Here is a 25810-nt window from a genome sequence, read left to right on the forward strand (position 1 = left end):
ACATAAGATTAAAGTATAAAGGTGATCCTATTGTAGAATGTAGATTGAAGTTGGTGCAAAGTGATAGAAACTATCTTTAAAGTCATATAGACTCTCTGCTGCTTATTAATTATACATGAATCAATTTAAGCAAAATAAAAATCATGAAGAAAGTACATATTTTTATAATATCAGAGTTTTTTTCCTAACTAACCATAGCAGTAGATACATTGATTTGATTTCATTTTCATGAGTTAACAATGAAGAGTAAAGAATCCAGCCATGTTTTGTCATTTAATCTCCTGCTTTTAGTCGATCACTCTCTCTTTCTCTCTTAAATAAACACTCCTTTAGTTCATTCAATCTGTTTCTCACCTACTTCCTCTCAGCCATTTAAGTATTGTGCAAGTGAAAATATTTTATGGCTAAATGAGCAAATTGCTTTTCTTTAACTTTTAATAAAGCACAAAGATTCAAGATGGCATTCAGTTTCTAAATTGAAAAATAAAGCATTTGCTTTACTCCCATTCCAGAAATGGAATATGTCAGCCTGCTTACTTGTTCATTTTGTCATTTAGAATCAGACTTTAGCACCAATTTACGACAAAGATTACATGAAGCGATTTTTAATGCTGTGTGTCAGATTGTTCAATATCAAACTGTTGAGCTTGTTGTTGCAAAAATGATCACCGTATAGAAGCAGTAAAGACAAACTGGATCAAATATCCCGATACCTAGCACAACTATCTTCATTGTAAGGCTGGGGTTATTGCAAGTATCCTCAACAACGGAAAATATATAAACCTCAGAGTGCTTTTATATAAACTATCTTCACTTTAATCGAGAAAAAATAAGGAGTTACTAAATATCGATACTGTGCAAAACTAGATGTGCAATCGATTTATTTGGTTAGTATACCTGATTATCGTAGTTATGATTGCCACCTCTGTTAAAGCTCAGTATTTATTAATAAAGATGAATATCATGAATCTATGGCAGTGAGCAGAGACTAAACTAATTAAAATATTATTTCCTCTTGTCATTTTCTCCTGTTATTTATCTTTAAACTGCATTCTCAGACTGTTTGTTCTTTTCTGCATGTTATACTGCCTATAATGTGCTAGAACTTCTGTGCATAAACCCATCAATGGAGCTTTTTTAATCATTGAAAAATCATAGCTAGCCAATACTGATTAAATCATATTAATATTGCTACCTGAATTGTGAAACGTGGTGTTCTTATCTCTAGGGTAAATTTGTCTCTGCTGTCTATTGTTTTTGAAAATATATTTTCTAATTTCTGTTCATTAGTAATTGGTCACTGGTTGTTTAACTGTGTGTTTTTACTGAAATGCATGGATTGAGAAAACAGAATGCTTTACGTGCCGTGTCTCACAGTGGGATGTTGCAGGGAGCCTAGCAACAAAACTGTCTCTTGAAAAGGAACCTATAGGGTCTTTATGTTAACTCACACGTGATGGGGTGGGAATCTGAACAACACAAAGCTATTAATTTATTGAGAAATCACTTATTTCTGAATTAAACTGAAACAAAAAAACATGAATGCATTAATTCTCTTTGTTGACTATATGGTTGCAATAATTGTTGAATATTTAATGCTTATTGTACTCACTGTTTTCTGGGTGTTTTGCATTGCCAGCTGATTTGAAACTCCAAAGGCTGGAGCTAGGAAATGTATAAAATAATATGAATATATACACTGTTTGAATATTAATAAAAGACTATGTAATCATTTTATTTTTTAAAAAAAAGCACCAGATTTAAATATGATATTATAATCCTAATTAGAATAGTTGATGCTTCACATCTGATGAAGCTCTTATTTAATCTTGTGGATGGTCAATCAACTTTGTGTCATAGCAGTAAAAACAAACTCACTAAGGTTCAGGTACTGGAAGCAATATCCCACCAATTGATGTTATATGAATTGTAAATGTGCATAAGCCTTCAGAATTATACTAATATTGTAACATTGCTGTTTCACTTCAGTTATCTTCTTCAACCCATATAATTATTATAAGCTTGCTTACTTTGGACATTTTCCCTTAAAGACAATTAATCTCTGATTAGGTAAGATTCATGTCAGGATAAAAGCTTAGAACTGCCTACACTGTAACCACAGCAACGGAAGTCAGGGAATTCATTGAAAAATAACTGCAGTAATCTCTATTCAGTGAAGTCTTATTTTTTCTGGTCTATTTTTGTCACCATTTCCTCTTCTCCTTTCCTGCTTCCACGTAATTCCATTCAGACAGTATTTGTGACTGAAAATGTTTCTGTGTACCTTCATCCCATTGCTTCACTAGGTCTTATTCCTAGTTAGGATGAAGTTTTTACTTGCTTCTTCAGGGGATAGTGATATTAAACATCACTGCACCTGAGCTTGGGCATTTAAATTATAGTTAAGTTGATGTATGAACTTCAACATATGAGAAACCATTGCTATTTTCCAAATGCAAAAGCCTGTCAAAGATTTATTTGTAGATGACAGGAGACAGTAATTGAAAGGTAAGTAATTACAAGGTGGTTAGAATAAATAAGAAGGCAGAATAGGCACATAAATTAAATCAATTCATGCATTATACCTTATACTTACATGTGAGGAAAAAGGGAAATAGCTTAGAACAAAAGACATACAACAGTACAGCACATGAACAGGCCTTTTGGTCCACACTGTTGTGGCGAAACAACCACAACATTCTCTTTAAATACTTGTAATGCTACTGTGACATTGTAATTTCCTTTGGGATCAAAAAAGTATCTATCTAAAAAGTAAACAAAAGAAAGCCCAAAAACTATTCCCTCCTACCAACACAATGTCCATATCCCTACAGCCTCCTCACATCCATGTGCCTACCTAAACGTCTCTTAAAAGCCTCTAATATATTTACCTCTACCACCACACCAGGCAGCACATTCCAGTCATCCACCACTCTCTGAGTTAAAAAAACTTACTCTTCACACCCCCTGTGAAACTACCCCTCTCACCTTCAATTCATGCCCACTGATATTAGACCCTGGGAAAAAGATACTCCCTGTCTACACATCTATGCCTCTCATAATCTTATAAACCTCTATCAGATGTCCCTCAGCCTCTTCCACTCCAGAGAAAACAACCCAAGTTTATCCAGCCTCTCATGATAGCCCATGCCCTCTAAACAGGGCAGCATCCTGGTAAACCTCTTCTGCACCCTCTCCAAAGCCTCAACATCCTTCCTATAGTGGGGCAAACAGAAAGGTATGCAATACTCCAGATGTAAACAATATTGAAATAACTCAGGGAAAAATTCAGGGAAGTCTGGCACCTTGGTTGACACAGTTTTCAGTGTGTCCCACTGGTGCCGAGCAGCAATCAACAAAGCCATTTCATATTGAACTTGCTGAGAAGAAATAATAACTTAGTCAGATCACATCTTAAGTAGTTCATTCGACTCCAGGGAGAAACACATTGGAGGCATCAAGTGCTTGAAATAATGTAGAACAAAGCTGCAAAGCTTTAGGGAAGGAGACGAAAATTATGAAAAAGTCTGGAGAAAATTGATGCTTAAAATACTCATCATACCAGCAATCCAGGGATGTATGAGAACAAAAGGCAAATTCAGAAAATTACTTGAAAGTAATGGAACAAATTAATGTATGAAAATTTAAGTATAACCTCTGGGCCAGGTGTCACCCAACACCCATTTATTATCACCCTCTTAAACAGAATAAAGCAGTCACCAACACTTTGAGGAGAACTTACAGGTGGTCTCAAAAAGCATTAGGCCTTTCCAAAGCATCACCCACAAAATGCTGGAGGAACTCAGCAGGTCAAGCAGCATCTATGGAAACTAATAAACCATCGAGGTTTCAGGCCAAGACCCTCCTTCAGGACTGAAAAGGAAGTGGGCAGAGGCTGAAAGAAAAAGGCAGGGGAAGAAGAACGAGGCTATCTGGAAGGTGATAGGTGAAGCTAGGTGGGTGGGAAAGGTCAAGGGCTAGAGAAGAAAGAATCTGATAGGAGAGGATAGTGGACCATAGCAGAAAGCAAAGGACGAGGGGACCCAGGTGGAAGTGATAGGCAGGTGAGAAGAGGTAAAAGGCCATATTGTCATTTTTTCGTAGAAGTGGTATGTCCCTGTAAAGAAACAATGCTTGTGAAAGCTGTGAAGTCCCATGTCATGAACTTCTGAAGGTCTCTATACACATTCATCAGTTCAGCCTGATACATTATTATTATTCACTACCTTGAGCTCTAAAACCTTTCCTTTATCAAAAGTTGACATTAAGTATACACGAGGAAATCTGCAGATACTGGAAATCCAAACAACACACATCAAAGTTGCTGGTGAACGCAGCAGGCCAGGCAGCATCTCTAGGAAGAGGTACAGTTGAAGTTTTGGGCCGAGACCCTTCGTCAGGACTAACTGAAAGAAGAGCTAGTAAGACATTTGCAAGTGGGAGGGGGAGGGGGAGATCCGAAATGATAGGAGAAGACAGGAGGGGGAGGGATGGAGCCAAGAGCTGGACAGTTGATTGGCAAAAGGGATATGAGAGGATCATGGGACAGGAGGCCTAGGGAGTAAGAAAAGGGGGAGGGGGAGAAAAACACCCAGAGGATGGGCAAGGGGTATAGTGAGAAGGACAGAGGGAGAAAAAGGAGAGAGAGAAAAAGGATGTGTGTACATAAATAAATAACGGATGGGGTACGAGGGGGAGGTGGGACATTAGCGGAAGTTTGAGAAGTCAATGTTCATGCCATCAGGTTGCAGGCTACCCAGGCGGAATATAAGGTGTTCTTCCTCCAACCTGAGTGTGGCTTCATCTGTACAGTCGAGGAGGCTGTGGATAGACATATCAGACTGGGAATGGGACGTGGAATTAAAATATGTGGCCACTGGGAGATCCTGCTTTCTCTGGCGGACAGAGCGTAGGTGTTCAGCAAAACGATTTCCCAGTCTGCGTCGGGTCTCGCCAATACATAGAAGGCCACATCGGGAGCACCGCACGCAGTATATCACCCCAGCCGACTCACAAGTGAAGTGTCGCCTCACCTGGAAGGACTGTCTGGGGCCCTGAGTGGTGGTAAGGGAGGAAGTATAAGGGCATGTGTAGCACTTGTTCTGCTTACAAGGATAAGTGCCAGGAGGGAGATCGGTGGGGAGGGATGGGGGTGACGAATGGACAAGGGAGTCACGTAGGGAGCAATCCCTGCGGAAAACAGAAAGATGGGGGGAGGGAAAGATGTGCTTAGTGGTGGGATCTAGCCAGTTTTTTTCACTATAATTGATTTTCAGTCACAGCATATTCTGTATATTATTTTGTTCTTTATTAAAAATAATGCTTTGACTTTGGAAAGCTTTGTACAAGTTACATTGAAATATTCAGTGTTTTCCATCATCTATTTAACATGATGTACAATGACCTTGATTTCTAAATCAACAATAATTTATACATGACATTGATTATAAATCAACGGTTTTTTTTTATTGTTGGCTTCTTTTTATTTTATGTGACAAGGCAAGGTAGCACTTATTACCAACTCATAATTTCTGTGGAAAATGCAATAGTGAGTCTCTTCTTTATCTACTGAGTCCATTGGGAGAAGGTACTCTCAGACACTGACTGGGAGACCATTTTGCTGAACACCTAACTCCGTCCGCCAGAGAAAGCAGGATCTCCCAGTGGCCACACATTTTAATTCCACGTCCCATTCCCATTCCGATATGTCCGTCCTTGGCCTTCTCTACTGTCAAGATGAAGACACACTCAGGTTGGAAAAACAAAACCTTATATTCCGTCTGGGTAGCCTCCAACCTGATGGCATGAACATTGACTTCTCTAACTTCTGTTAATGCCCCTCCTCCCCTTCTTACCCCACCCCTTATTTATTTATTTGTTATTTTTTATTTTCTCTCTCTTTTTCCTCCCCCTGTCCCTCACTATATCTTCCTCTGGTGCTCCCCTCCCCCTTTCTTCCCCCCTAGGCCTCCTGTCCCATGATCCTCTCCCTTCTCCAGCCTTGTATCCCTTTTGGCAATCAACTTTCCAGCTCTTAGCTCCGTCCCTCCCCCTCCTGTCTTCTCCTATCATTTCAGATATTCACCCCCCCCCCACTTTCAAATCTCTTATTATCTTTTCTTTCAGTTAGTCTTGGCCCGAAACGTCGACTGTACCTCTTCCTACAGATGCTGCCTAGCCTGCTGTGCTCCCCAGCATTTTGTATGTGTTACTGTCAGAGTATGGTTTGATAGGGTGAGAGAGGATTGATGTCATAGATTTATAGAAAAATACAGCACAGAAATTGGCCCTGTGGCCCATCTAGTCCATGCCAAACCATTTGAACCACCTACTTGCATTTACCCTATCTATACTCCTCATAATTTTGTATACCTCTGTCAAATCTCCCCTCAATCTTCTATGTTCCAAGGAATAAAGTCCTAACCTATTCAATCTTTCCTTATAAATCAGGTCCTCCAGTCCCTATCATCCAAGTCCTTACAAGTGAATATTTTGACCACTTCTCTGTTTGAAAGAGTGTATGATTGTTTGACCTTCTTTGTATGTACAGAAGACAAAAGTTCAGATTATATTGTGATTTAAATTTTAATTTGGATTTCACTTGGGAAGCATTTATTTACTATTCAGATCTAAGTAAAATTTTTAGAATTTCAAAGGTATGATGTGACATCCCAGAGATTGTAAAGGGACAGGGACTTTTTTCCCCCATCAAATTAGATGAAAGCTTTTCTGGTGATGTTGGGGATCTCCAGAGAAAGCCAGGATGGATCATCTATTTGGCAATTCTAGCTGGAGGTGGTTGCAAATGTTTCAACTGTTTCCTAAGCATTCACATATTGGGCCTGTGGATTAGACTAGGTTAGCCTGACAGTTCCACCACTCTACCCCCGCTCCAACCCCCGAAAGGACATAAATGAATCGGGGGTAGAGTTTTACAACAAACTATCATTTTTACTTGGTCACCATTACTAAATTTAGATTTCCAGAAGGCATTTAATTAGCTGCTGCGTCAATATTTATTATGGGACATTATAGCTCATAGTGCTCATGGAGTGGAGCTAATATATTAGTGTGAACTAGAGATTGGTGACCCAACAAGAACCAGTGACAAGACAAGTATGGGTGCATTTCTGTTTGATCATGAGTTTGGCCCCAGACTGCAGCTTCCTCTTTTCTATAGATGATTTAAATAAAGGCACGAAGTTACGTGTGCGGACAGTACATGGGAGTGTCGATGGGAGGGAGGGAAGAGGCTTGTTTTGCTTTTGCTGTTTTCTTCCCTGTTGTGTTTTGTTGTTTTGCGTTTGCTGGTGCTGGAATGTGTGGAGACACTTGTGAGTTGCTCCCAGAACATCCTTAGATGTGCCACAAGTGGGGCTTCCTGGCGCCCAAACATTTTAAATCCGATTCCCATTTCCATTCCAACGTCTCAGTCCATAGCTTCTCTTTGTGCTAAGATGAGGCAACCCTCAGCGTGGAGGCGCAACACCTTATACTGTTTGGGTAGCCTCCAAACTGACGATATGAAAATCGATTTCTCCTTCCGGTAAACAAATTCCACCCCCCACCCACCTCCCCTTCCTCTATTCCCTATTCTGACCTTTTTTACTTTTTATCACTTGTCTATTGCTTCCCCCTGGGTCCCCTCCTCCTTCCCTTTCTTCTATGGTCCACTCTCCTCTCCTATCAGATTCCTTCTTCTCCAGCCCTTGACCTTTCCCATCTACCAGCCCTCACCTATCACCTTCCAGTCAACCTCCTTCCCCTGCCCCTTTCTTTTTACTCTGTCATCTTCCCCCTTCCCTCTCAGTCCTGAAAAAGAGTTTCAGTCCAAAATGTTAACTGTTTATTCATTCACATAGATGCTGCCTGACCCACTGAGTTCCTCCAGCATTGTGTGTGTGTGTGTGTGTGTGTGTGTGTGTGCGTGTGTGTGTGTGTGTGTGTGTGTGTGTGTGTGTGTGTGTGTTGGTTGTAAAAAGAAATGATGCATTTCACTGGATGTTTCCATGTATATGTGATAAATAAATCTGAATTAGAGGCAGGTAAGTAAGTTACTCCAGCAGGATCCTGGAGATCACCAAAAGTAAGAAGCTCAGTCGGACAAGCCACATAAATACCACAGCCAGACGGGCAGGTCAGAAGACCGTATACCATGATAAAGTGGCTCATTCTCTGTGCCTTTCTAGTAGCTACAAGGTACAAGTTTCTGATGGAATACCCTCCACTTGCCTGGATGACTGAAGTGCCCACTCCCTGAAGAAGCCTGACTTCTCAACAGAGCAGTCTGCTTAATTGCTCCTCTGTCCATCACAGTGAGCATCAATTCCCTCTGTCACTAGCACACAATGGCAATGCCAGACGGTAACAAAGTACAGAGGCAGAGACTCCCAAACTCACATCCTCTACCACCAAGAAAGCCGTGCTTGTAACACATGGACACACCACCTGGTCCTCACCCAACCCGAACAGCACACCATTAAAGTGCAATCCCCAAGGAAGGAGGAAAAAAAGTGACGTGAGAAACGTTAAGGCCGAAGTTAGATGATGGGGACGCTCCTGGTCCACCCTTGAGTTAGTGGCTCAGAACAGAGAACAACAGAGACAGGAGGTCACTGATGGCCTATGCTCCACTGGGAGCTAAGGGCCCAAGTAGAACAGCACGCCATCCTGACTCGGAAATGTATTGCTGATCATTCATTATCTCTGTGACGAGGTCCCAGAGCACATTTTACCAAACATTATGCAGGAGTATCTTCACTAAAAGGATTGTAGCAGTCAGGAGACAACTCAGCACTACCTTCTCAAGTACGATTCGGGAAGAACAGTAAATGGTGGTGTTGGCAGGGATAGCCAGAACCAAGAAAATGAAAAAAATAAAAGCACCACATAATCGCTTCACAGAAGTAAATTGTTCCTCTGTATTCATATAAATTACCTAAGTAATTTTGAAATATCACATTTCAATTACTGCCGAAATTTGTAAATAGTAAAAATGGAAATTATTGTGTAGCTTCTTATTTTGACCTTTTAAAACCTGGTATTATTCTGATGAACCTAAATTGTATGAAATTTGAAAGGTGCTTTGAAAGGAATAATACTTGCAATATTCTAATGTAGATTAATAGCCAATTTTATGAAATTTATTCATTTTCAAATATTAATTTCTACATTTTATTATAATTTATGCATGTAAATTCTATCAGCTTATCTATGATTAAGATGTAATGTAGCACATGATAACACAAATGCTTTCAAAAAATAAATCTGTATGCATTTCTAATTTGGTTTTAAAATTCACCAATACTTAAAATTGACACCTGTCCCACCTCACATCTTAACTTATTTTGCTCTTGACAGTTTTCACAGATAAATAAGTTGTCAGTGGTTATACCTACTTGGTAAGTGCCCATCTATATCACATAGAATGAAGTGAAATTCAGCAGATTGTGTAATGATTGGGCAGTGCACTCCACTGGTTGACCACCAAAGGGGTGAGAAAGGAAAACACCACAAACTCATCACCTGAGAAAATGAAATTGCAATGTGTTTCCAGAGGCTCAGATGATAAGTAGAAATAATGAATGATTACTTTCACCTTAAGAAACAGATTCATAGCACGAGACAACAAAGTTCTTGCTTCCTGAATACTTTTGGATGTATCTTATGGATTTTTGGGCTGCTGATCATGAAAATCATCATGAAATTTCCCATTTTTTGAAGTCGCCTATAATTGTTATTTCAATTCATAATTCAAGTCAGAATCACTGGTGCCAAGATTAAGAAAGGCATTTTTGTTGGTCTACAAATCAAACAGGTCATCAATGACAGGCATTTCAAAGAACTTCTAGTGAGACCAGAGAAAATCACATGGAAAGCTTTCAAGTACGTTGTTAAAAATTTTCTTGGCAATACAGAGCACCAAATTAAGTGCAGCTGGTTGACAACATACTTCAAGCATACAAAACCATGAGGTGCAATATGTCACTAAAGATTCATTATCTGCATTCCCAATTAGACTTCTTGGCGCTAGCAATGACGAGCATGATGAAAGGTTTCACCAGGTCATTACAGTCATGGAGAAATTGTATCAGGACAACTGGCATCCATCAATGCTGGCTGATTATTGTTGGACACTGAGAAGTCTCAGACACTGAGTACAAATGAAAATCGTCAACAAAATATTATTTAGCTTTGTTGAATTACTGCAAAGCGTAGGCACCATTATGCAATTAGACGCATTATATTCAATAAAAGTTCATTTCTGGGTTTCTCTAAATTCTTACGTGATACAAGTAACCCAAAATTACATTTGTGTTCAGCTTCAAGCAGACTATCATAAACAAAAAGGAAATCCAGAGGAAGCAATACTTCCGAAAAAAATTGTTGTCCAGTGTTATTTGTTAAGTTATTAATTTTAATACAAAGTTACATTGCAAGTAAGATTTGAAAATTTGAGCATATTTTCTGCTATTCCTCTTTTGCACTACTTGTTTGTTTAATTTTTAATAATTATTGCTTTGTTACGCCTGCACTGTTCTGCTACCACAAAATTCCATGACTAATGCCAATGACAATAAACGTGATTCTGAATCTGTAATTGGTGGAGCAAAGCAGCGGCATCAGGCAATGGTGGAAGTGCTGCAACTTGCAAATGCCAGCAGCAGACATCTTTGTGCAAGGCCTATCTTGTTCTGATTCATCTCTGCCTGAAGATAATAAAAGCTGAAGGGAAAATTGAGCCCGTATGAATCTGAAAACCGAGAGACACATCACTTTTCCAGTTATAGAATAGGTATAGTCATGAAATTCATTGCCACTGTTGGCTGAGGAGGCCAAGTTATGTTTAAAGCGGGGGTTGATAGTTCTTGATCAGTAAGGGCGAAGAAAGGTTATAGAGAACAAGGCAGGAGAATGGGTTTGAGAGGCTGAATAAGTCAGCCATGATGGAATGATGCACTGAAAGGCCTAGTTTTTCTCCTATGTATATTTAAACATTTGCAAAAAGTCACAATAGGTAAGAAACCAACTAAAACTATTATGAAACAATATAAACTGATAAAAATCTCCAAACTGCAATTCCTGCAATAATGTAAGTGTTTTATCATTCAGAATCCAGCTGAAAATAACATTTGTCTTTGCTTATTCAAGCATTGTTCAGTCTTGGCACAGTAATGATAATGATTTGATGCACAGCAGGAGTTCTCAACCTTTTTAATGCTACGGACTCTCTACCATTAACTGAGAGGTCTGTGAACCCCAGATTAGGAAACCTTGATGCAAAGTGTCATCTGTTCACTTTCATTAGCTGGGCATAGCATTACAAGCACCACTTTGGCTAGTATAATCATTCCTTTGTTGATGTTTAAACCCATTATGCATATTTTTCAGAATATGAACTCATTTGAACAACATCTACCTAATACTTTATATTATGTGGCTTGTATGCAGTATATAATCTTACTTTCAGAATTATCCTTAATTATCCTTCTGTACTTTTAAGAGACAGTGTAATGTAAAATCTTCCCATCCTTGTTTCCGCAGAGGTTGGAGGGAAAAAACTCCGAAGTACAATCCAAAGGAGCACTGAAACTGGGTTAGCAGTTGAAATGAGAAATAGGATGACACGGCAACCAAGTCGTGAATCTACTGATGGAAGCATGAACAGTTACAGTTCGGAAGGAAAGTAAGTTCATTACTACGGTCATTAACAGGATGCAGAGCTGGGCTGAAAAACGGCAGATGGAATTCACCCGGAATAGTCTGACATGGTTCACTTTGGAAGGTTGGATTTGAAGGCAGAATGCAGGGTTAACAGCAGAATTCTCAGCAGGGTGTATATATTGTAATTGATTTATTTATCTATTTATTCTATATTTATCATATATTGCATTGTACTGCTGCCACTAAGTTAGCAAATTTCATGACATATGCCGGTGACATTAAACCTGATTCTGATTCTGATTTTGGTGTGTTGACCTTCATTAGTTGGAGGATTGAGTTCAAGAGCTAAAGTGCAATGTTGCAAATCAATAAATTACTGGTTAGGCCACATTTGGAATATTGTGTTGAGTTCTGGTCACCTCATTAGAGGAAGGATGTAGAAGCTTTAGAAAGTTGTGGAGGAGATTTACCAGGACGCTGCCTGGATTAGAGAGCACGTTTTATGAGGATAGGTTGAGTGAGTTAGGGATTTTTACCTTTAGAGAAATGGAGGAAGAGAGGCGACTTGATAATGATTTTGATAAATAGCAGAGGAGGCCCTGATGACCTATTCCTTGTCTTAATTGTAAATTCTTATGTTCTGATGTCTCATCAAAATTTCTTTAAACTGTGACCCTTCATCTTCCATAGTCAGTTTAATTAGAACTGATTGTCAACTGGAAAATCACATTAATTGTCTCACAAATCTCAATGCAATCACTCTTGGCTGAATTTTATACAATATGCATTAGAGCCCCATGCTCCCTTCTCTGGACTTCTGATCATCCCCATTATCCCACACTTCATAACATGGTCTTGATCAGGCAGATCATTTTCATAGTGTTAGACTCACAGGAGTTGTACTGCCTCCTCTCTCTCATTCATCCTCAGCTCCATGGCATGAGGAGGATTAATTTAAGATCTGAGGTGTTTCTGAAGTGTCGAGTACCAAATGTTCTATGTTACACACACAGAACACTGGAGGAACTCAGCAGGACAGGCAGCATCCATGGAAAAGAGTAACCAGTCAACCTTTCAGGCCGAGACCCTCCATCAGGACTGAGAGGGAAGGAGGGGAGATGCCTGAATTAAAAGGTGGTGAGGGGGAGAGGAAAGAGGCTGGCTGGGAGGTGATTGGTGAATCCAGGTGGGTGGAAAACGTCAAGGGCTGGAGAAGAATGAATCTGATAGGAGGGGAGAGTGGGCCATAAAAGAAAAAATACCTGTCTACAAATTGGATTTCATCTTCTTTTGTTACACGAGACATGTGCTGTGTAAAGCCACAACACCAAATGGTATCCCTTAGAAAACGTAAAGGTACATTAAAAGCTGGTTTGCATACAGGCTGAAACATAAAACAGGAGTTAGGCCTCTGCAAACTGAGCTTGCCGCTGCTATGAGTTTGCCACGCTGATCACTGGAAAGCACCTTAGAACTTACATTAATCCTCCTCATGCCAAGGAGCTGAGGATAAATGAGAAGAGCCTATACAACTCCGGTGTGTCTGACACTCCATGAAAATGATCTGCCTGATTCAGACCACGTTGTGAAGTGTGGGATAACTGGGATAATCCAGAGCCCAGACACTGCAGCATGCAGCTCCAATATGTAATGTCAAAAATAGCCGGAATTAGTGGTGGAATAAGAGTAATGAGGTTTACATTGTTCGAACCATTAAAAACTGATGCTGTGTTTAAGGTGCTAATAATGATTTCAACGCCAATTTGAGCACGCTGGACTCCTACTTTTTTTGGGACTGTTCAACAAAGATCATAGGTTGCACCCATATGCTCCAGTTCATGCTGGCATGAAGGAAAAGCACAGAGCATGATCTATGACATCATTTGGTATGTGGCTGTTTCCAGGAATACTGTACATCATTGGGAAGGGTCTCTGTGTTACTTGTGTGAGAAAGTGGTAGAAGAAGATGTAATTTTCTGAGCTACAGTGTTAGGTTGAGGTACTGGTCAGATGTAGGACATATTGAGAGAGTGGCTCACAGATCACTGAAACACCTGATTTCTTACAATTGGAAAGAATGGTCTTTAACCATACAGTGGGAGGTAGAATCTCATAGTCATGGTGATCCCCATAATTGTCAGAGTTTTTACAACACATCTAGAATGATTGGAAACTTCTGCAGTTTCAGATTCAAATTGGGATCCCGGGTATGTTGGAAGGAAAGAGTTTAGAGAGAGGAGAAGCAATCTTTCTGAACTTTTTAAGTCCAAATAATTGTTTATTCAACAGGGCAAAGGTATTTTGGGCAAACAATTAAATGAAGATAATACTGTGTATTTTTAAAATTCCTTTGAAACGTTTCAAATTCCTGGTTCCTCCCAATGATGGATCTGGGAATGCTGGTGGTATTTTTCAGCAATGTTCTTCGTTAAGGTTGGCAACTGCGTATATTGGCACACAGAGCCCCAAAGCAGAACAACACTAACAAGTGCCGCCAAGAATTCCCACAGCAATCATCTCCAAAACAAAGAAAGCTACATCATAAATGCACAAGACTCATTCATGTGGCCTTCTTCACTCACTGGCAAATGATGAATGACATGAAATACATAATTGGTTACCGATTCATCTTTAGAAAACTGCAGATGATGGAAATCTGAAATAAAAACACCTAATCAATATCAATTCTCTAGATGTGAATTATCTGAAAGAAAAACAGAAAATGTCCAAAACATTCAGCAGATCAAGCAGCACCGGTGGAAGAGAAACAGTCAACATTTCAGCTGCAAGATACTTCATTAGCAAATTGCTCTGAGAAACTGCATTAAAGGGTTGAATTTTCAGGCCAGAATATTTAGCCAATGCACGAATAGCTTTTAAAAACAGGTTTACATTTGAATTAATTTACTGACATGGTTCATGGTAATTTCCCAGACATAATAACAGCATAGGGAATTGATAGATACAGTAAAATTGTCCATCACAACATATTAAACTCTGTACACACTCTTTCAAATTATTTTTTATTGTATATTTTTCACATTTAGATGCTAGCTCATGCATGTGTGAATATTTTTCATAAGCATAGACAGTGAGAATATTCAGACCAGAATTCATATTCATATTCTCTCTCTCTCCCTCTCTCTTTCTCTCTCTCTCACTCTCTCTCTCTCTCTCATCTTGCACTCTCTCACTCTTATACACACACATACACACACAATTCGACTAAAGCTAAATGGGGATGTCAGTATGCTGGTCATTTTTGCTTGTAGGGCTCCTGACTAACAAATTTGAATGATATTTTTAGAATTGTGCCTTCTTGGCCTCAGATGACTAATGGCCATGAGAGAGCAGCAATATTTCAATCTGGTCAAAAACAAAATTAACCTATCAGATATACATCGAATTGTTAATCTAGGTCTAGGATTTGTCAGAGATCAATGATATTTTCACCTGCAAGTTAATTAAATTATTCTTTGTTCACATATTGCTGAATTTACGCATTACCAAACTGAAAATGACATCCAATGGTACTTAATGATTGAAATGTCACAAATACGAGATATGACGAAGCCCTTGAAAAGTTTTTTTTTCTTATTTGTACACAAGAACAGAGCATTGCTGAAAATTTGTACACAAGAACAGAGCATTGAGAAAGTTATGGTGAGCTGCCTTCTTGCACTGCATCTATGTAGTGCATCTCATTGCATAAAGAATCAGAATCAAGTTTATTATCACTGACAAATGTCGTGAAATTTGTTGTTTTGTGGCAGCAGAACATTGCAATACCTAAAATTTACAATAAGAAATATATAGAAATATATAAGTAGTGCAAAATGAGAGCAAATAGTGAGGTAGTGCTCATGAGTTCATGGACCATTCAGAAATATGATGGTGGAAGGAAAGAAGCTGTTCCTAAAACACTGACTGTGCATCTTCAGGCTCCTGTATCTCCTCCTTGATGGCAACCTTTAGAGGATGTCCTCAATGGTGGGGAACCTAGCGCTGATGATGGAGTGTGCTGAGTTTACAACTCTCTGAACCTGTAAATATCAAGAAATAAAAATTTCTGGATGCATTTCAAGGTGGAGGTTAAGAAATAATAATTGGCACAAACTCATGACTTCGAGATTAGTGAACATAACAGTAAATTTCTTAACTTATATTCCCCACAGCCTTATCTTTCCTGGTGTTCGATTGGCATCGGACAGTCAGTTCAGTGATTTTCTGGATGGCCTTGGTCCAGCGCAGATGGTTGGACGTCAGACCCTTGCCACACCATCCATGGGTAAGCAGCTCTCATATTTTGCATCAAAGCAGGATATTTTCATCCAAAAAGATTAGTTGAATATTGATAAGTTGAATTACAGGTTATGAAGAGCATTGAATCATTGGTGTACTATATGAAAAGTTGCTGTACGGTTAGCTTATTCACTGCTTGTGATCATTCCAAACTTTCCTAGATTCTGGAAAGGCTCCAGTGAATTGTAAAACTGCAAAATAACACTGTCGTTCGAAAAGAAGAGACAGGAAGTAAAAAGCTGTATGCTAGTTAATCTAACACTTGTAATTGGGAAACACTGAGATCTACTAAAGGTCAAAGCTCAAATAAAATTTATTAACTAAGTAAGCACATGTCACCATACGCTACACTGAGATTCATTTTCTTGCAGGCATTCACAGTAGAACAGAGAAATACAATAGATCAATGAAAGACCACGCACAAAGTCTGGCAAACAGCTAATATGCAAAAGAAGACAAAATGTGCAATAAAAAAAAATAAGTAAATAAATAAATAACGCTGAGAATGTGAGTGGTAGAGTCCTTGAATTTAAGTCCATTGGTGGAATCAGTTCAGAGTTGAGGGGAATAAGGTTATCCATAGTGGTTTAGGAGCCTGATGGTTGAAAGGTAATAACTGATCCTGAACCTGCTGGTGTGGGCCCTAAGGCTCCTATACCCTTTTCCTGATGGCAGCAGTGAAAAGAGAGCATGTCCTATTTGGTGGAGGTACTTGATGATGGATGCTGCTATCTTTGTAGATGTGCTCAATAGTGGTGAGGGCATTGCCTGTGATGGACTAGACTGTATTCACCACTTTTTGAAGGCTTTTCTATTCTTGGCCACTGGTGTTTTCATACCAGGCCATCATGCAACTAGTCGGGATGCTCTCCACTGTGCATCTATAGAAGTTTGTCAGTTGTTTCAATGACATGTCGAATCTGCACAAATTTCTAAGGAAGTAGAGGTGCTGCCTTCTCTGTGATGGCACTTATGAGCTGGTCCCAGGACAGATTCTCTTTAATGATAACGCCAAGAAATTTAAAGTTACCAACACTCTCCACCTTTGATCCCCTGATGAGGACTGGCTTATGGATCTTTGGTTTATTATTCCTGTCATCAATTTGCAGCTCTTTGGTTTTTCTGACAACGAGAGAGTGGTTTTGACACCATTCAACCAGATTTCCAACCTCCCTCCTATATGCTGATTCATCACCACCTTTGACTCAGACAACAACAGTGTGTCATCAACAAATTTAAGTATGGCATTGAAGTATGATGTGAGTAGAGCAAGGTAGTAGTACACATTGAAGTTGTAGTTAGCTATGAAGTATGATGTGAACAGAGCAGGGTAGTTGTATACATTGAAGTTGTAGTTAGCTATGAAGTATGAAGCGAGTAGAGCAGGGTAGTAGTATGAAGTATGAAGTGAGTAGAGTGGGGTAGTAGTAGTACACAACCTTGTGATGCACCTGTGCTGATGGTGGCTGTGGAGAAGATGTTATTGCCAATCCATACTAACTGGGGTTTGCAAGTGAGAAAATCGAGAATCCAGTTGCACAAGGATTTATCAAGGCTTATTCTGCACTGTATCTCAATAAATAAATAAATTAACACATTTACAAGGAGACTTTAAAAAAAATCAAGTAAGAGATTACTTCTGTCTCATTTTCTATTGTAAAACAATCTGCCGTGGCAGTTTTAAAGTAAACTTAGGCTAAATCTCATCTCCCAATTAATCCATGTTAACTCTGGCAAATAAATGATTGATGTAATTAATGAAAGGTTTCACAGGGCATCTTGGGGCATTTTGAGGCACCACTGTGCATTTTCAGCCGAACTCACAAGCACTATTTCAATCAGATTACAATCACGTCAGGCATCTATAACAAACACATCTAATGAGCTGTTGCAGATTCTGTTCTTTTCTACTTTGTTTTGAAAGCAGAGAGGGGTATTCCAATTTAGTTTGCTACTAATAATATGCATCATAATTTTAACTTTCTCGTGTTTATAATTTTAACTTGTTTTTATTTGTATTATCTTTGTTGTATTTCATTCAATCATAATACAGAAGAATGACATTGACTCTGAATCCGAAAGGCCTATGAATAGGACCCAGGAGGAAATGCTAGCAGGGTGCTGGAAATCTGTGGAGACTGTGCGTCACTGGGCTGTTGTGATTATTCAAGGAGTGTTTATTTCAATAACTATCAGTTGCAATTCAGCGAAATAGCAAGGGAAATAAATGCGCACAATGTGTATTTTAAAAATAGATATTGATGCACTGTTAGGGATGTGGAGATGGGCAGAACAAAGCAGTTGTAAAATAGTTTGCTGCTGTCCAAGTCTTTACAATCTGGTCAGACGTACCTTATGGCACAGTAGTAAATGGAACAGGAGCAATGCTTAATGTAAGTCTGTCATGCCCATGATCCAAATTTTAAAACATATCTTAAAATGACTGCAGATATAAATAAATTGCTTTGGCATATTAAACTGAAATTCCTGACATCTCAAAATCTTCCTCAAAAATCATATATCTTGATGAATTCCAGCTTCTTTAGGAATATGGACAAAAGTGCAGTGACTGCTGTTGACTGCAAATATACGAATGTAAATCTTGCCATCAGTGTCGGGATGCCGGGAATGGAATGGGACAGATTGTGTGACTCTTTTTAGATAATTGGGCTACTTATTGCATTGGTGAGGCCAAATCTGGAGTATTGTGTGGAATTTTGGTCACCAAATTACAGGAAGGATATTAATAAGGTTGAAAGAGTGCAGAGAAGGTTTACAAGGATGTTGCCGGGACTTGAGAAACTGAGTTGCAGAGAAAGGTTGAATAGGTTAGGACTTTATTCCCTGGAGCGTAGAAGAATGAGGGGAGATTTGATAGAGGTATATAAAATTATGATGGGTATAAATAGAGTGAATGCAAGCAGGCTCTTTCCACTGAGGCTAGCGGAGAAAAAAACCAGATGACATGGATTAAGGGTGAAGGGGGAAAAGTTTAAAGGGAACATTGGCGGGGGGGCTTCTTCACACAGAGAGTGGTGGGAGTGTGGAATGAGCTGCCAGATGAAGTGGTAAATGCAGGCTCACTTTTAACATTTAAGAAAAACTTGGACAGGTACGTGGATGAGAGGTGTATGGAGGGATATGGTCCAGGTGCAGGTCAGTGGGACTGGGCAGAAAAGTGGTTTGGCACAGCCAAGAAGGGCCAAAAGGCCTGTTTCTGTGCTGTAATGTTCTATGGTTCTATTTTGTACTCTCCCGTCCCCTTTTCTCAGTAACACACAGAAAATGCTGGGGGTGCTCAGCAGGTCAGGCAGAATCCAGAAAGAGGAATATAGCTTCAGTGTTATGGGCTGAGACCCTTCATCAGGACAGAAAAGGAAGGGGGAGGAAGCCAGAATAAGAAGGTGGGGGAAGGGGAAAGAGGACAAGCTGGCAGGTGATAGGTAAAGCCAGGTGAGGGGGAATGCGGGTGGGTGTGGGAGGGGGGAATGAAGTGAGAAGCTGGGATGTGATAGGTGGAAAAGGTAAAGTGTGGAAGAAGGAGGGATCTGACAGGAGAGGAGAGTGGACCATGGGAGAATAAGAAGGAGGAAGGGCACCTGAGGGAGGTGATAGGCAGGTGAGGAGAAGAGAAGGAGTAAGAGGAGAGCCAGAACAGGGAATGGAAAAGGAGAGAAGGGGAAGGGGGTAGATATTACCAGAAATTGGAGAAATTGATGTTCATGCTGTCAGATTAGAGGCTACCCAAGTGGACTATAAGGTGTTGCTCTTCCAACCTGAGAATGGCCTCATCATGGCAGGAGAGGAGACCATGGACCCACATTTTGGAATGGGAATGGGGAGTGGAATTAAAATAGTTGGCCATTGGAAAATCCTGCCTGTTGCAGATAGAGCAAAGGCTCTCAACAATTGATCCCCTAATCTGTGTAGGGTCCCATCGACATAGAGGATGCTGCACCAGGAAGACCGGATACAGTAGATGATCCCAATAGACTTGTAGATGAAATGTTGCCTTACCTGGAAGGACTGTTATTTAACCCTTTTCTGAGTTGTCCCTGTTCCATTCAGAATTTGTTGACCGACAATAATAGGCAGCCTGCTCCACCCACTTTAATGATGTTTGGTAACAAACCACAATGTATATGAGAGCTACCTGTGGCAAATTGGTTTTTTTTATACACCCACTCTCTTCAGTAAGAAATCAATTTCTCAAATTGAACTCCTCTCTGTGGCAGTACAGCTAAAACAGGAAAATTGTAGCTTTGATCCCTTTGTTCCTCAAGGCCTAAACAATGGATTTTAATATCAACCCCAGGGAACCTTCCATGTGTATAACACAGCAAGAAGATTGCAAGGTCCTAGAAGAAGCAACAAATCAGCTAGCATGCTTTGTTGATTATTTTTCCAGTATTATAATAAGTGCATTCTGAAATCTGCTGGTTGCCCATAGAGAGAGAGAGAGAGTTCTCCTGCATAAACAATGTGAATTAAGACTCCGTTTTCATGTGGTATGATCATCAACCAGAAAAATTAGGGTCAATGCAAACAGTGGAAATTTCCTCCTGTACCGGTGGTTCCATCAAACAACTCTGTACATCAGGAGCAATCTTTGAAATTCATCTCAATACTAAAAATCCAGCTCTTTAAATAAAGTGTATCTTCTCTTTATGCAGGTGACATCCAGATCGGTATGATGGATAAGAAAGGGCAATTAGAAGTAGAGGTTATCCGAGCCCGAGGCTTGATGGGGAAACCTGGCTCCAAAGCTTTACCTGGTAACCAAGTCTGTTCCTATTTCCTATGTACAAGTTGTGATGCAAGTTGCAAGTACAGTCAAAATCTGACCGAGCTTCAAAAGACTGCAGCCTAGAAACTGTGTCACATAGCAATGTTAGCTCAGTGGCTCTTTTCCCAGTTTGGTTGAATTTTCTAGCAAGCTATATAACACAGATATTCCTTCTCATTAAATAATCTGTTAAAAATGGGGTGAAAACAAGGTAAAAGTAAACAATTACGGTAAAAAACAAAAGGAGAACATAACTGCCTCGAACATTAAACTGCAAGCAGAAAAGGCGTCTGTTCATAATCGGTAAAGATTGTCATTAAATATCCACAAATAAGTCTTCGGGGAACAGCTTCTATTGACTGTATAATTTATTAAAATGCTGGAACACAGCGTCATAGTTAATTTGGGCAGAGGCTTGAGTGGGAACTCATGTGGCTGAACTTGTGATGTCACATTCACAGCTGCATATAGTACGTGATTCATTCCCATTTGTGCCCCTCTGCACTGACACAAATATCCAAAGTCATTTTGACAGCAGTGACCACAAGTCAAAAGCAGTCATATTTCTCTCAAGGAAACTGGAGCAGAGTCACTTTGTTTATTCCTTTGTCCCTTTGCACTTCACTGCCTATTTACTTTTAAAAACATCATTACACAAGCAATTTTAATGGGAGGATTGTGTGGAAAATTCTGACTAATGTGCAATGAAAATCTGTCAGGGAAATATACGTTGTTCACTAGTAAAATGGTGTCATATAGTGAGCTTTGGAAAGCAGAATCTAGAAGTCCTATCAGGATAACAAAATTTATAGGCGCACATCAATAACACTTTATCAAATCTGAGTGATATATTCAGACTTGATGGGCTGAATGGTGTAATTTTGCTCCTATGTCTTAGGGTCTTAATTTGAACACTTTTGGATTCTTTGTCTCTCAACATCATATGCTGTATCTATGAGGAACAGGTTTTAAATATAGGAAAAATATTCTGCATTAATTTTTGTCTTGACCCTATTTGTGCTGCCGATGAGTCCAACTCTTCCATTTTCCTTCTCATAGACTCAGTCTTTAACTTTTCATCATCAGTAAAGGCTCCCACCTGGTAATGCCCTCCGATCTCTTTTCCTATCTGTCTGATCTCCAGTACCCAAACCATGGTATTCTTTCCAATATTGCTATTCATCCATCCGGCCACACCCATTCTTGCCACATTTTTCTGTTGTTCTACCCTAAAGTACCATGTTTTGAAATGATTTGTAAGGATGGTATGTAAAAACAATGTTCTTCAATACATCTTGGTGTATCCCAATTCCCAATAACATGAGTGTAGTCTCCATAGCAACTCCTCCCTAGACCCTTACACCTTCTTTACCAGTCTCCACCCAATACCAGAGCCCAACAGCACAGTTGGATCCTCACACATTTCAACAAATGTTCTTGTCTATGATCTCCTTGTCCTCTTGGTATCTCTAGACTCTTTAATGGCAGGAACTTCTACACTAGGCAGGGATAAAATCAGCTGATGTTCTCTCTCTCAAGAGTTAAATTTACAGAATGTAGAACATATAACAGTTCCATGCAAGAAAAGGCCCTTCTGCCCATAATCTTATGTTGAATTAATTCAAATACCAAACTACGTTAATCCCTTCTGCCTGCACAATGTCCATATCGTTCCATTTTCTGCACATTCATGTGCCTATCTAAGAGCCTTTTGAATACCTCTATTATATTTACATCCTCCACCATTCCAAGCAGTGCATGCCAGGCACCCACCATTCTTTGTAAATAAAAAGATTGCTGCACACATTTCCTTCGAAATTACCCTTTCAACTTAAATGTATGCTCTCTGGTATTAAACACTTCAAACCTGTGAAAAGGATGTCAATATTTGTCTCCCAACATCTTACAAACCTCTGTCAGATCTCCACTCAGACTTTGCTGCTCCAGAGAGATCAAGTTTGTCCAAACTCTTCTCATACAATATGCCCTGTAATCCAGACAGTACCCTATTTATTCATTCCTGCACCATCTCCAAAGCCTCCACATCCTTCCTGTAATGGGATGACAGAATGTAATACTCAAGATGAGGAGTAACTAAAGTTATATAAACTATTCTATAAATTACCAATTCTTGAACTCTAGTCCTTGTCCAATAAAGCAAGGTTTGCCTTTGTTGATCTCGGTGTCTTTGATCCAAGGTAATTCAGAAGCCAAGAATGAGGCACAAAACCTTTTGCGCATGATCATTTATTAAGAGTTACAAGAACAGAATGAGGGAAATGAAGATAAGGCATGAGGGTAAGAGGGAGAGGGATAAGGAAAGAGAGAGAGAGAGGGAGAGGGATGGGGAAAGAGAGAGAGAAGGAGAGGTATAGGGAAAGAGAGAAAGAAGAAGAGGGAGAGGGATAGGGAAAGAGTGAGAGAGGGTAGGGAAAGAGAGAGAGAGAGATAGGAAAAGAGAGAGAGAGGGTAGGGAAAGAGAGAGGGGGAGAGGGATGGGGAAAGAGAGGGAGAGGGAGAGAGAGGGGGATAGGCTAAAAGAGAGGGGGGATAGGGAAAGAGAGAGAGAGAAAGACGGGGAGAGAGGGATAGGCAAAGAGAGAGAGAGGGATAGGGAAAGAGAGGGAAAGAGTGGAGGATAGGGAAAGAGAGATAGAGAGAGAGTTCTAAATCCAAACAAGCAATTAACTGTGGATCCCAAGCATTTTAATCTTCTGTAGTAGTTCCCTTGCAATTCTACCACAAATTCAGTACAATATCTGCAGAATTCCTTGAAACAAGCAGGGCACCATGCCCACGTCTACAAGGCTGTAGTTAGTAAAGCATTGACTTTTGTTATGAGAGTGTGTTTGGATGAGGGTGAGGAAAAGATCATACTTGATGGCAGTGTTTCTTATTACAACCAGTCCGTCAGTCAACTTTGATTTTGAGTGTTAAGCCTAAAAAACAATGGAGGATAAGCATCAGAATTGAAGGGTTCCCCAACCATGGAAGATAACATTTTCTGTATATTATATATATGATGTCAAAAAAAATTAAAACACAAATATATGTTATAGATTGTTTAAAGGAATTTATAACAGCATGATTCCAACACCCGGACTGCATCCTTTGAAAGTTGCAATACTCTAACAAATATTTAGCAACAGGAAGTATGCAGTAGAAAAAGCACACTAATATCTTAAAAGCATTATAGCTGCAAATTTATGTCGAAATATATGACTCACACCAGCTTTTGTTTTGCTCTTTATAGTTTTGTCTGAAATTCCTCTTGCTGAAATGCCTTGTGATAGTTTCCATTTAATAGCATTGTTTCCATTTATTCAGAACAGTCTCTTAGTGCATATACTACCATGTACTTAAATTACAATTCTTTTCTTCTCTAGCACCGTACGTTAAAGTTTATCTATTGGAAAATGGTGTCTGCATAGCCAAAAAGAAAACAAAAGTGGCACGAAAAACACTAGACCCTCTGTACCAGCAACAGCTGCAGTTTGAAGATAGCCCCCAAGGAAAAGTTCTTCAGGTAATCACTTTTAATCCAATTGCACTGTTTTGTTTATAAGGCATGCTTAATTAAACCTTTAACTTGGGATAACAGTCCCTGCTCCAGCCATAGTCAATTTGGCATGTCACTTGGCATGTGCCATGTCTTCTGTACTTGTCACAGAGTTCTCCCAATTTCTGCCCGTAATTCCAATATACTGTCCAGCCTCTGCTTAAGTCTTAATAAATGAAAACTGGCTGTGATGGATCTTAGCATTTTCTCATAACTATTCTAAGTTCATATGATTCTACATAAATCCCTATGAGAAAAAGATTTCAATTTCCAAGCCATATTGAAGTGTACATGAGTGGGAGCTATATCTGATTTCACATTACTTACCTTCATCTAGGACCTGGTGACTAATAGATAAAATGATAGAGGACATTGTCACAAAGTTGTGGGATGTAGCCAACCAGTGATTTTCATCTGCAAACCACCTTTACTTAAATGGGTGGGGGACGGTGGGTGTGGGAGACTGAGGTTGCTTAGGCAGTACACTCACATCAGAGACCACCTCCTGCTGAATTTTCAAACTCTGAAGGGTCAGCAGCACAATGTCAAAGTAAAAACACATTTATTATCAAACTAACACACTCAAAATGCAAGAGGAACTCAGCAGGACAGGCAGCATCTATGGAAAAGAGTACGGTCAATGTTTCAGGCCAAGACTTCAGCATCTCCAGATTTGTAGATTTTCTCTTCTTTGTAGTTTATTATCGAAGTACCTATATGTTACCATAAACTATCTTGAGATTCATTTTCTTGTAGGCATTTACAAGGAAACAAAAAAATGCCGTAGGATTTATGTAAAACTATACATAACCAAAGGCTGACGAACAACTGAAGTGCAAAAGAAGACAAATTGTGCAAATAAAGATTAATGAATACTGACAACATGAGTTGTAGAGTCCTGACGCTACTGTTAGAATTTAACTCAAGGTAGCTCTTAGATTTCACTTGCATACTCTGTTATGGGACTGCAAAAGGTGATTACAAAATGGGTGCTGCTTAAATTGTAATAAGAGTGTAGTGATTAAAATTGGATGCAATCAATCAGAATAAGTAAATTAATGGACAAGAATATTTGATTGGTTTTGTTGTTACTGGTAAGTGAATTAATCAATTAAGGGAAGTCATGGAAGGGCACTTCAGACTTATGGAATGCATCACTTTTGCTACTTCCCATGATCTGGGCAAACTCAGGTGCAGAATGTAGTGTCTACTGGAAGAACCAAAGCTCCCAAGTTTTGAAGCTTGAGCATCAGTGTTGTGCTCTTGAGATAGACTGTTTTAAAGCCAGCACATTTCAGGAAATGAACCATAGAATGCAGGCAGAAATAGACTGGGTGATTGTCAGATGGACACAGGGGATTAGCACAATTTACAACAAGATGCCCATCTTTGACAGTGATAGTGTTGGCTTGGGCAATGTGGTCAAAGCTAAGGCTGAAGCTCTTTGGTTAGCTCAGCTGCAGAATGAAGAAGATGAAAGATCACAAGAGCAAAAGTCA

At 39.5% G+C, this 25810-nt stretch overlaps 1 protein-coding gene across 26 annotated transcripts in view; it reads left to right on the forward strand.

Moving 5' to 3' along the window:
- Nucleotides 1-25810, forward strand: part of rims2a (regulating synaptic membrane exocytosis 2a) — a 1105394-nt gene that overhangs the window by 1076963 nt on the left and 2621 nt on the right. For 24 of the 26 annotated variants that reach the window (XM_072262764.1, XM_072262846.1, XM_072262801.1 and 21 more), the window contains 4 exons: nt 11545-11686; nt 15840-15952; nt 20640-20741; nt 24139-24278. In XM_072262764.1, coding sequence (XP_072118865.1) covers nt 11545-11686; nt 15840-15952; nt 20640-20741; nt 24139-24278 — 497 coding nt within the window. Of the gene's footprint in view, nt 1-2349; nt 2356-2407; nt 2413-11544; nt 11687-15839; nt 15953-20639; nt 20742-24138; nt 24279-25810 lie in introns of all 26 variants that reach the window. The other 2 variants (XM_072262946.1, XM_072262938.1) reach the window with 2 other exon arrangements.

This window comes from Mobula birostris, chromosome 1 (genome assembly GCF_030028105.1).
Source record: "Mobula birostris isolate sMobBir1 chromosome 1, sMobBir1.hap1, whole genome shotgun sequence".
NCBI lineage: Eukaryota > Metazoa > Chordata > Chondrichthyes > Myliobatiformes > Myliobatidae > Mobula > Mobula birostris.